The sequence below is a fragment of the Magallana gigas genome, chromosome 2, assembly GCF_963853765.1.
Source record: "Magallana gigas chromosome 2, xbMagGiga1.1, whole genome shotgun sequence".
In the NCBI taxonomy this organism is placed as follows: domain Eukaryota; kingdom Metazoa; phylum Mollusca; class Bivalvia; order Ostreida; family Ostreidae; genus Magallana; species Magallana gigas.
In genome coordinates, this window is record NC_088854.1 from 59,779,659 (window position 1) to 59,791,869 (window position 12,211).

Genomic DNA, 12,211 nt, shown 5'->3' on the forward strand with positions numbered 1-12,211 from the left:
AAATTTCATTGTGAGATGCTAAATGCAACTTCAACCACGAATTTACGGACTTGTAGTATTTCTCGAAAATGTTAAATTGTTGGGATAAAAATGACATTTTTAAAGTATAGTGGGTCATATCTCCACGTTTTTGTTGATTGAAATCGGTTTGATTTCCTTTAAACCTTATATATAGACTATGACAAAAATATGGAGCCCAGACCCACTCTATAAAAGAAAAGGCATTGAAGTTCTAAAAATGACACTATTTGAAGGTTTTGACACGCATACGCCAGTTTCAATCAACCTATTCTAAATATTTAACATATTTTTAAAAAGGTTATAAATCGATGTTATGGTATATATACATTGTTTTCAATAATTTAGAAAGAAATTATGAGATTTGTTCATATTTTGATTTTATAAATTGCACATTTTGAATGATTGACCAAAATTTGAATGTAATTTAAGTTATAAGAGAGATACAGAGGTAAGAGTTCATTGTTATGCAAACAAATGTTGAGTCTTATATTTGTTTGCAAATAATGTAATGTATGGAATTACATTTCTTTGACAAAATAATTCGTAAGAAACAAGGCACACTTGTTCAATGTGTTTATAAAATATATCATCAATAAAAGAAAGCAACATTTGATTGAAACTTATACCAATAAAACACATATATGAACAATAACAAGGCTCGAGCTTTGTTTACAAAACAAAAAATTCTAAACTCTGTATCTTGCTTATAACTCAATATTTGATACAGCATTTAAGGTCAGACGACACGTTCCTCAATTTTAGATAACTTTTTCCAGGAATTTGTTGATGGTTTACTACTATTTTGACAAGCTTTCTTGAAAAAATTAGGGTACCTTACCAGGCATTTCTGCAAAATAATAGAGTATGCATTTTCCTATATAACTTCCTATACAATATTGGATCTCTATCTCGGCCGGGGCGGGGCTTTGAACTCACAACCTCTAGAACCTATACGCTTCTGTCAGTGAGCGGCCACGGTTCTAACCACTCGGCCATAGAGACACATAACCATATCCAATTAAATCACTTTTAAAATAGTTATAGAATTAATATATTTTTTATTGGAACTCTTTATTACGAGGAGATACAAAAAAGATTCTCGAGGAACGTGTCGTCTGACCTTAAAAATTACCCAAATAAACCTTTCTTAACATTAAACATGTAAACATGAAATTTAAAATGTTGGGCTCATATCGTGTCAAAGTTCCTTTAAGTACGATATATGCCTCAAACATTTCTGTACGAAAAAAAATATCAGACAGTTCTCGGCCCTAACAGGCTTTGAAACTGTTTGATATTTTTTCATACAGAACTGTTTTCGGCATAAATCCATCACTTAGGTCAGTCTAATATTTTTAGCAGGTATAAGCAGGGCGGTCATATTGATGTAAATACTAGCTTAACCTGCTTTCAACTTCCCTCAAGTCATTCTCAGCTTTAAGTTTGACTTTTTACCTCAAATTTAAGCACCCTTTTAATAAGGGCTTTGAGTTGGGAACTGAGTTGAGTCATTTTAAAAAATGGTGACGGCGAAGCCACAGACGAAGACTTCGGATGCTGAGCCGGATCATAATTACCCGGATGTTATGGCCATTGAAGCTTTTCATTTCTTTTATAATGTTAAGCTATAAAAATGTGCATTAATTAAGGAGGAAGTTTAGTTACTCATAATGAAAAATAATTTATCTGATGATGATGATGATGATGTTGAAAAACAATCTATTCTGTTGTATGGTATAGTCCTTTGACTGTAGTGTTATTTTTCAACTTCAAAAATAGCTGAATGGCCTACTTTTTTTTAGTAAATAGCCATTGATTTTTTTTTTTGGGGGGGGGGGGGGGAATTAAGAAAAATCCATTAAAATTATACGCTATGTTTGTTATATTTTTAATTGTGAAAATATTACAAACAATTAAGTCTGAATGAAAAATTGAAATACAGTTATGAATGGCAGTGGGACTTTAAAAGAAGTATATTTTCAACGACAATTTCTAAAAATATTCCAGTCCGAATTTCCTCTATCAGATTTAAAATCCCTACCTATTTTTCTAAAAACTGAATGATGACAATATTAAACATTAATAGGATATAACAATTTATACTGACCTTTATCTGGTGGTATAAAATTTGTATGAGGTTAATGATCGAAATTTAGAGATATGGTGTCTTTTATAATTTTATGCATTTAAATTTTCTCTAAGTTTGATTTGCGTGTCATACGTTTATTTTCATAAATAAGTGAGATAAAACCAACAGAAAATATGCAAAATAATATAAATGACAATTACAATTTTATAGTACCTCCAAAAATGTGTTAGCGAAAATAATATAGTCATAATTTCTTCTGTTTTACAATAAGTCCATTTTTGTTTGAGCTTAATAATTCCATGATATAGGAAATATTTAATTTTTATGTCAATAATATTTTATTTTATAAATACTTTTTGTGTTTAGAACAACTTGTACTCATGACATTGAACTTTATAACAACTCAAATTTGACATCTCAAACCCTGAGTAAAAAACATCCCAAAATTTGACAAAAAAAGGATAGAAAAAAAAATTCTAATTCTAAAAAATTTATTTTTCCTTTTATTGAACACTAAGAGACTAACTTGCATATAAATGATATACAAAATATTGCACAATTTTAGTCTAAAAAGACCAAAGAGAGTATATTCTTTTGTCACTATCTTCCTTCATTCTAACCAATGATATTGGCCCCAAGTGTTTGTGATCACTTCGAAAAGATGAAAATCTGCCAGTGCCTGGAGATGTTTTTAGGCGTTGATAGGTCAAGATCAGCCAATGGCTAGTGGTGTTTCATACATCGATAGGTGAGGATTGGCCAATGGCTAGTAGTATTTTAAACATTGATAGGCGAGGAGATTCTGGGTGGGCTGTTCTGGGAGGCTAGTTTTCCTTTGGCTTTCTTATTCTCAAGCTCTTTAAGGAGTTCATCTACTTTTTTCTGGAGCTGTGCCTTTAGTATCAACAGTTCTTTATTTCTTAGATGAATTGGTTCCTTAAAAATAAATACCGGCATATAAAACATAGACCTAGTATGCAAAAAGTACACACACTGCTTCAAATTTACTTTTGCAATCAGAAAAGTGCAAAAATTACTTGTTAAAAAGCTGAGGTAGAATATTTTTAATTCATTTATTTGCAGAGTAATTTATTTGCTTACTTGTAAAATACATTTTGCTTAAAACCATGAAAGTTGTGCATTTATTGGCCAAAAATTTATTATTTTCAATAAGAACTCAATAAACATTCATAGATATGTATAACCATTAGCCCAGAATCAAATATAATTTCTTTGTATATTATTTCTTTGTATTATAAATCAATGGAATCAGTGGATATACAAGATATCAGAATCTGTTTTCCCCATTTCAAACAACAATCTGTGATGGGCTAGGAGTATGGGTAGTTGGTATGTGTATGTTGTGATGTAGGGCCTCATTACATGGTTCTACTGATAGTGCCTAGTATGTATTGTAATGTTGCCTAAAGCCTCATTGGGGTGATCAAGTGTATATGTAAAGAAAAATGTTACCTGGGGCCTCATGCGGGGGTTCCAGCGACAGTAGTATCCAGTCCACAGCTCGATCCTCCGCAGACTGGCCACAGGAAACAGCACATGTTGCTGGAGAGTCGCGGCGTACAGAGGGTTAGTGAACTCCTCCACCTGACAATTCACGAACGACCACAGTGAGACCGTCTTCTGCTTCAACCCCTACAACACAGATCATATGCATAAATACATATAAAGAGATGCACAATGAATCTGACAGTTCACAAATGACTACAGGGATATTGTCTTCTGCTTCAACCCCTACAACACAGAAATAAACAGATATAGACATACAATACAGAAATACACAATGTATCTAAAAGTTCACAAACAACTACATGGAGACAGTCCTCTGCTTCAGTCCCTACAACACAGATAAGTAGGTGTACTATGGCACTGATTACCGGTAAACATTTTATGGCCAATATTTGTGGACTAACAATTTTTTAAATGTTCAGTGGAAATACCAGTACATGTAATTTCACGGAGTGGCTTGTTTATTTACACAACAAATAATGTCCTTTGCAATTCACAGAGGATGTAAATCATAGGTATAAATGACCATTAAATCTTAAAAAGAAAAGCTGTCAATGTGACAGCAAACTGGGTTTTCTTTTGCTTGAACAGTATCTATAATCCATTTGTCAACCCTGAATTGATGAACACTACCTATCCAGAGAAACGGGGTATTCTATGGGTACCCCTTTGGCAGCCGCCCACCCACCATTTTCACCATTTCAATAACCGGATTTTTCCTGAAAAACCTGATTAGAAATTGAACTTTTAAGAAATCAATTAATTTCCAAGTATGTGTCAACCTACATTAATATTAACACACACAACTTAAACACCTCTCAATATATACAGAGCTGTTTTTGTTTCACTATAAATTTTTTACAAAGTAGCAATCCCTTGCATCCCATGCCAAGTTTCCACATGAATGAATACATGAAATATTTTTGCAATAGGTTAAAAATATAATATTTACTTAACAGAAAATGCACTGAACATGAATGCTGAATCCCATGTAAATTTTATATTGATAAATGCTCTTTCATAACAAATTTCAAATAAAAATTTGGTGTAAAATTCATACGAGGCACAACTGCCAGTGAAAATGGGCATGGGGCAGATTCTTGCTTTATAAGTTACCTTATCTCATGCACATGCATATTTGGAATGCTAAATTGTGTAGCAATATAGCTGCAAGTACTGATAGAATATTTGATTTATAAACAAGAAAAAACTGAACTTTAAAGGGAGATAAGTCTGACCTTTTCTGTCCTCTGTTGGTCACAGTTACAGAGGAAGGTTCCGAACAAGCAGCTGTAGGCGTTGTCGATGATGGTGATCAGGAAATGCTCGTTGAATTCAAATGCATTTGGGAACTGTAAAGGTCAACAACAAATAATCAAGATCTATTGCAACACAAAATCATAATCAAATTTATAAACAGGAAAAACCAGATTTAAAATCTATTTTTTTCCCAACCACTTCACAGTAGCTCTAAAATCTTTACATAACTGTACACTATACTGTAGATTCCTTATTTCACGCGAGTACTTAATTCTGCAATTCAATCGTTCAGCATCAAATCATGAGTCAGATTATAATACCGCTGATGCCAATTTTTTATCATAGTTTCATTTAATTCCTTGCGCTTAATTGGGAATCTTCAATACTGCATTGATCAACATAAATTGAATGAGTAAATTTAAGTGATTGTTGAGAATTCTTGGAGGATGTGTAGACTCTAACCTGCTGGGTCATCTGCCAGACACAGTCCATAAACTGTAGGAACACAGGGGATCGGTCAGTGTCTGAGTGTCTGTCCTCCCCGTGCCCCACCCGCTGGGCAAACTTGTGTCCAAAGCTGAGCCACTCCTTCTCAATGAGCACCTCAAAGCCCTTGATGGTTCTGTAGTAGGGGTCCAGCATCAGGGAGGCTAGGCTGGTCAACTGTCAAGTAACATTGATAATTAAATGTACAATAGCAGTCAATATTAGAAAACTGAATTTCAAAAGACATGGTAGTAGGCCGACATGCTGGTCAGCTGTCAATTACTGTTCAGATTAAAACAGATTAAAACAGTATTATCTTTAATTTGGATATCAAAAGAAGAGATAATCAGATTTTATTTAACGGCTAGATTAAAATACTGTTACCTGGGCAGTTCTGTCCCATCCATCACTGCAGTGCACCAGCACTGAGGTCTTGGCACTCTCCACCTTGTCAGCCACGCGCAGGGCACCTGCTAAAATTTGCTGGAAAAACAACAAACAAATTAAGTTGTTACTACATAAAGAAAATAAAGACTTCAGAACAAAGCACTCTGTATAGAACAGCAGCACACCTTGATATGATCCAGCCAGTGTGTGGCCTCGATGTTGGACAGCCATTTACTGTCGTCAATCGTTGGAAACACAACCTCCCGAAGCTTTCTCAGACTGTAAATAAACAAAATAGTCATCAACTACAAACAGATACTTCAATGTACAGTAGCTCTAATATTGAATTAGTGAACCCAATACTAGTAGTCCAAGCTGATCTGCAATAGCATGAAGTAGAAGTAGATGTGTTTTTGACAGTGATGATATACATTCAGTGTATTTATCATTTTTTACCTGTCTTTCATGACATGGATGTTGTGGATGTCCAGGAAGGCAATCTCAGCATTCGTGTACCACTCCTCTCTCTCATAGCCTCCTCCTTTTGCCTAAAAATAAAGAAGACACAATGAAGGCATGATAATACAATGGTCATTTGTAAACCATTCATTAAACACAGGTTCTTAAAAGTATATGTACATGTATAGGATAAAGTTAAGGACAGGTCAACAATGTTTTCTTGTGTTTAATTTTTTCTTAAAAACAAGTTTGCCACAACTCAATAAATTTGATTCAATATCAAAATATTGAGCAAAAGTAGAGGAAAAAGAGTAAATATATGTGTTTTTCACTGAACACTAAAAGGATCAATATGTGATACTTTTATTTTTCAATCTACATGTATTCCAGGCATCACATACCATGTTTGCCAGTGCATTGACAAGCGGGCGTGCGTCCATGATGTAGAGTTTGTGAGACTGAGCGTTGGCGTCCATGATGGTTTGTATGTAGTGTTCGTCCTGACGGTTTCTGCGGAGCGGGGCCCCACCCACCAGGGGCTGAGCCGAGCGGGTGATGGTGGCCTGACTCTCTGGGTGGATCCAGGATAGCACCTGACCAATAATATAGGAAATAGGAACTAGTTAAGGTCCATACTGGGAATATTTATGTCTGTCAATATATTCATTGATAAGAGCACTCACCGGTGTGATAGAAAGGTGGATCGTATATAAGACCAAAACAGTGATAATTTATGTCACATACACTTGAACATGTGGCAGAAATGTGGAATAGTTAATGAGGTCCAAACAGTGATTATTTTTGCCACATATACCTGATCATGTGACAGAAATGTGGAATAGTTAGGGCTTGAATATTAATTATTAACATCACATACACCTAACTATGTTACAGAAAGTTGAACTACTAGTATTTCATTTTACTTCAAAATGACAAGAACAAGCATCATAAACTCACCGGTAGGCGGTTACGAGATCTGTGGGAGGCCACTTGTTTCAGGTCCTCATCTGATACAGAGGCTGGGACAACCAGCTACAAAAGGTTTAACATTTTACTTAGTAACAGGAAACTGTGAAAAACATGAAATTATCTTCTTTAACTACATGAGGATGGTAAAGATTTTTCTCACCACAGAAGGATAAGTGTCACACAGCTCATATTTTTCGTTTACTTTTGTGATTCTCCAGCTTTCTGGAGGAAGGCCCTGTAAAAAGAATTAAATGTGTGGAATTGAGATTTTATAGGCCCCAGTGCCCTTTTCCTTAAACACTTGAGATCAAACTCTATTCAAAGACTGAACTTACAACTGAACTGTTCATCTAGCAATTACTCAGAATTTTCCATATTTTCAAATTAACTATTTGAAGATGAGAAACACAAAAATTGGTTCACTTGGTGTTTATATTGACAGATCTTTAAATTAGCAAAAATCAATTAACTTTAAAAATGATAATAACACTTTATTTTATAAGAAGTAAGTTTACACAGCTATAATTACCTGTCTTTTATATTCTTCCTCTGGATTATATACCTTCCAACCATCAATGCCATAGTCTTCTTTGAATTCAAATGCAAACAATTGCTAAAATATGCAAAAGAAAATAATGATTAGTTTATGGTATCTTACTTAGTCCCTGACCCATGATAACTGTGAGAAAATAAAATGAAGAATAAATCATTAATTTACAAGACATCATCCTTGAGAAGCAGGGACCACTGCTGATGTATTAAATAATGTACCTGTTTGTTTGTGATGGGGAAAGCAAACTGCTGGATTTTTTCAAACACCTGTCGCCTAGAGTGGTTTTCTTGCCTGTGTGCAAATCTGATATTCCTCATATCCTGAAAAATATACATGGCCAGGGTTAATTCCCATACAATTTTAGATTCAATTTATTCCAATTTGCTATATTAATTGAAATCAAAGAATTTTCATAGAATTCTTTTTAAGTTCTGTAACATTTTCAGGGTTTTTATCCAAAAAAAAAAAGGTTGCCTTTTTGTATCTTTTTGTGTGGCTTACTAATTATATACGAGGTAAACATGGACAGGTTACATATATATCTCAATTCCTAACTCCTTTAAATCACCATGTAACATATTTCCCACTTAAAGGCCAAATATTTTTACCGGATGGTAAATTATCAGGTAAGGGCAGGGCTTAATTTTTAGAGGTGTAAGCCTCCGGGGCTTGCAGTCTACCTATAGTCGTGAACGCTGCTAAACACTGTACACAGGAAGCAAATTAATACACAGGAAAAAAAATAGTTAGAATTGGTCTTAGTTCAAATATCTTACTGTTCTAATGACCATACAAAGCAATTTTAAACAGAAATGTTATGTGTCGTCTAAATTTTCTCTAAGCACATGTGTGTAAAGGACAATTGAAAAAATACAATCAGTAAGAATGTGGAATGTAAAGGCAGCTTATACGATGGACAATAAATGGAGATCGTTTTCCATGGAGCGACGTTTTCATATACCATGTTTAAATTGAGTGTATAACCAATAAATAAAGCTTTAGTAGCTCATAAGTTTGTTTTCAATAGAAAATCTTATATGTTTTGGAGCTGTTAGTGTATCTTCGTGGAATTTATGAGGTCACAACATTCAACATGATGAAAATATAAACTGCGTATTTTCAAATTTGAATAAATATTTTCTAAACAATTTTAATATCGGTTTTGTTAAAAATTCAATATTTAATTCCCCCTTTTGATACATGACGGATTATCAAAGATACTGTTTTAATTGCTAGTAAACAGAAGTCCGCTGACCTTGCCAGATCACTCTCGGACAATCACGTCAATCAAACTGGGAGCTTTCAAACTTGATTGACAAGCGGCATCATTTTGAAGTTTGTACAGGTAAAAAAGGGGGCATTTGTAAAATGTTTGGCCTTTAAAAAGCAAGTGATATTGACATTTTTTATCAGTAATTTCCTACCTTGCAGAGAAGATCAATTCCATATGCATTCTCCCCTCGACTTGTTGCTCCGCCTATTTTCTCAATTTTACTAATAACTCCTAAAGGAACATCAAGAACAAAAGGGGATTCCTGTAAAATGAGATCACAAATCATGTCAGACTGATTATAATTATGTTTTCATGATATGTCCATATGTCTACACATTATTAAATGATATTACATTGTACTACAGATTTCTCTTTCACATTGCATGTCCATATGTCTACACATTATTAAATGATATTACATTGTACTACAGATTTCTCTTTCACATTGCATTTTTTAAACTATTTTTTTTATCAATCATTTAAAGTTAAAGTGTTCTAGATTTAAAAAAAAAAACATTAGAAGGAAATATAGATTTTATGTACCTGTGGTATATCTATATGTTTTTGTATATGTTTGATTCCAGAAATTTATACTCCGTTTACATTTTAAGACTATTGATTCCCTGTCTATTGTTATTCAAATTCTATTGCCTTTTAAAAGTGTATAAATACATACAACCATCATCGGGCATTTGAGAGACTCTTTTGTTGGTCTACAGACCAAGCTCTCCCTTTTTCATTTCTCATTCATAGGTTATAAACGGAATCAAACAAAGTGAATGTTTTAATTATGTTCAATATTTGATTTTGCTTAATAAATTTGTAAAGCTTCGTTATCTTTGTTATTTTGTAATTCAGAGGCAAACTGAAGAAAATGAACCTTGGTTGATGTTGAAAGACGTTTCCGTCTTGTTTATTTATGCTACATACCATTATCATTTTCCATTTTCATCTGATAAATCAGGTATGTAAAATCCAAACATAAATGTACACAAGCTACAATGTAACTGTTTTAACAATTCTGAATGTTCAATGCAAACAATAAAGAATGGTTGTAGTGTTATACATGAGTTGGGATTTGTACAGTAGTGAGTTATCTACCAGATGATATTCTACTAAGCAAAATATAACCTAACCCTCTCTATACTCTTGAAGTATATTTTGTATTTAGTGACTATAGGAGATAATCTTACCCTTTCTACATTCAAAAGGTGGCATTAAGGGGTAAAGAGTTAAAGTACAGTTTGTATTTAGTGACCATAGGATATAATCTTACCCTCTCTACACTCTTGAAGTACAGTTTGTAATTAGTGACCGTAAGAGTTCCTTTGATAGGTCTGTTGTATGGACACAGGTATGTCACATTCTCATCTGTAAGATGCCAAGTTTGAGAAGAAATTAAATGCAATTTAATGCAGGAGAAAAAACTTGCACATAATATATGTGGGCCTGAAAGCTGTTTCTGTATAAACCCATGCTAGAATTTGTACTCTGTGCTTCACATACTTGCAAGAATTTCATATTTTTAGTGCAACTTTAAAATACAAGTAAGACTTACAGAATGGAGTATGAACGTTTGAGTACAGAGTACAGTTTCAAAAGTTTCATGATCTGCAGGCCAAACCTTTATATAAAAACTTCAAAATACTTTATCTTATCCAATTTCATTCTATTTGTAAAAATTAATTAATTTAATTAAGTACACAATATAGCCAAGGGACATGAAAGTTAATTTAAAATGTATTGGTACCTATCCCTTGAACCTTTTCTCCAGGAAGCAATGGTATTTCTTCAGTAACTGTTACTTTCGATGACTCAAAGGAAACCTGTAAAATATTGATACATACGCAATCGAACTTATTACAGAAGTCCAGAGTATTTTTATTGGTGAACTAACTGAAATTACAGTAATTATTTTCTCGAACATTAATAATTATACCCTCATATCTATTTGATCCAAAACTTAAAAGTAGAGAACTTATGAAACTAAAAGTAACGATCTGTTGACATATAAAATGAACACAATGCATACTTTGGTAGGCTCTGTCGCAGCAGGCTGCTCTCCAGAGGAATTCGAGGAAGTTGAACAAATTGATTTGGAGGGAGATACCGATTCCTTCGAACTGTTGGTGGACGATGGTTCAGATATCGAATCCGTGCTGGCTCCTGGCGCAACAGCTAGGGTGTCTTTATCATTTCCTTCCATTCCTATACTTTCTCTAATTGAAACTTATTTTACGGTTCATTAAATTTCAACCAAAACATTTCCCCACAAGTTTTTTGACATTTAATCTTCCGATAGGTGTCGCTAAATGTCGGAGTATTTACTTGAATTTTTTTGCGCTGAAGAGTAAATTAGATAGGTCGCACTATAGTTTATTCGTAGATATATTCACCCTTCAATCATGCTGAAAATATGATCTACCGTGCATTACAAGATAAAACACGCTTTAAAGGGTGCGTTTAGAACTAAAGAAGCGAGCATAGCTAGACAGAGTCTCATGGACAACATCGCTCGTCTGAGCAACCATGTCTTTTGATCTAGTTTTTTGCTAACCAGATGCAATGCAAAAAATAAAAGCACAATATTTTTTTTTTATAAATCGTTGTTAAAAGCTTTAATTCATATTTAAATGTTACCCCCCCCCCCCCCTCACAAAAATAAATAAATAAAAAAAAATACCACAACAATCGTGGCTTTAAAAACATCAACAACAATTATAAAATTTATTTCTGAATATCGATCTATTTATATCCAGAATCTTCAATATATATATAAAGAAAATATTACATAAAGTATTGTAAAAAAAAAAAAAAAAGAAAAAAAAAAGGTGCAATAACATCTTGTGGCATATCAGGATATACTGGGATATATAAAAACTGTCTGTACATTTAATTCAATAGGTAAACAGTAAAATGAATAAAAAATCAAATTAACAGGATTAACAAAGTGTATACAGGGTACAAGTTTACCAATGAAATCGTTAAAAATTTTAATAATTAATTATTTGGACATATACTACTTATTCTCAAAGTATTGAAAATAAAATGATGTAAAAACAATATCACTCATACTTCCGTAGATGTCAGAATCGACGATCCATCATATACAAATTCAGGTGTTTTATTGGTATTGAAATGGTCGGCCCAGGGAGGGGGGTGGGGGTGGGGGTGGAGCGCACGAATC

At 33.5% G+C, this 12,211-nt stretch overlaps 1 protein-coding gene across 2 annotated transcripts; it reads right to left on the minus strand.

The window, feature by feature from the left end:
* Positions 1-2,748: 2,748 nt before the first annotated feature.
* Positions 2,749-11,350, minus strand: LOC105348463 (myotubularin-related protein 2). 2 transcript variants are annotated; one of them, XM_011457889.4, is made up of 16 exons: positions 11,057-11,350; positions 10,775-10,850; positions 10,301-10,395; positions 9,176-9,286; positions 7,970-8,071; positions 7,728-7,811; positions 7,359-7,433; positions 7,187-7,261; positions 6,631-6,822; positions 6,227-6,318; positions 5,956-6,049; positions 5,768-5,866; positions 5,360-5,560; positions 4,876-4,989; positions 3,584-3,763; positions 2,749-3,046 (listed from the first exon to the last, which is right to left on the minus strand). In XM_011457889.4, exons 1-16 carry the CDS (start codon positions 11,228-11,230, stop codon positions 2,888-2,890), a joined length of 1,923 nt encoding a protein of 640 aa, XP_011456191.2. In that variant the 5' UTR covers positions 11,231-11,350; the 3' UTR covers positions 2,749-2,887. The 2 variants fall into 2 exon arrangements, with proteins under 2 accessions (XP_011456191.2, XP_065933634.1); XM_066077562.1 differs by lacking the exons at positions 2,749-3,046; positions 3,584-3,763 and adding an exon at positions 3,818-3,862.
* Positions 11,351-12,211: the final 861 nt, after the last annotated feature.

Excerpts from the sequence above, each read along its gene's own strand:
- LOC105348463 (XM_011457889.4), bottom strand. The coding sequence starts at position 11,230 with ATGGAAGGAAATGATAAAGACACCCTAGCTGTTGCGCCAGGAGCCAGC. Across the intron at positions 6,823-7,186 it reads GATCTCGTAACCGCCTACCG|GTGCTATCCTGGATCCACCC; the intron begins GTGAGTTTATGA and ends ATTATTGGTCAG. Across the intron at positions 4,990-5,359 it reads TCTGGCAGATGACCCAGCAG|TTCCCAAATGCATTTGAATT; the intron begins GTTAGAGTCTAC and ends TGACCTTTACAG.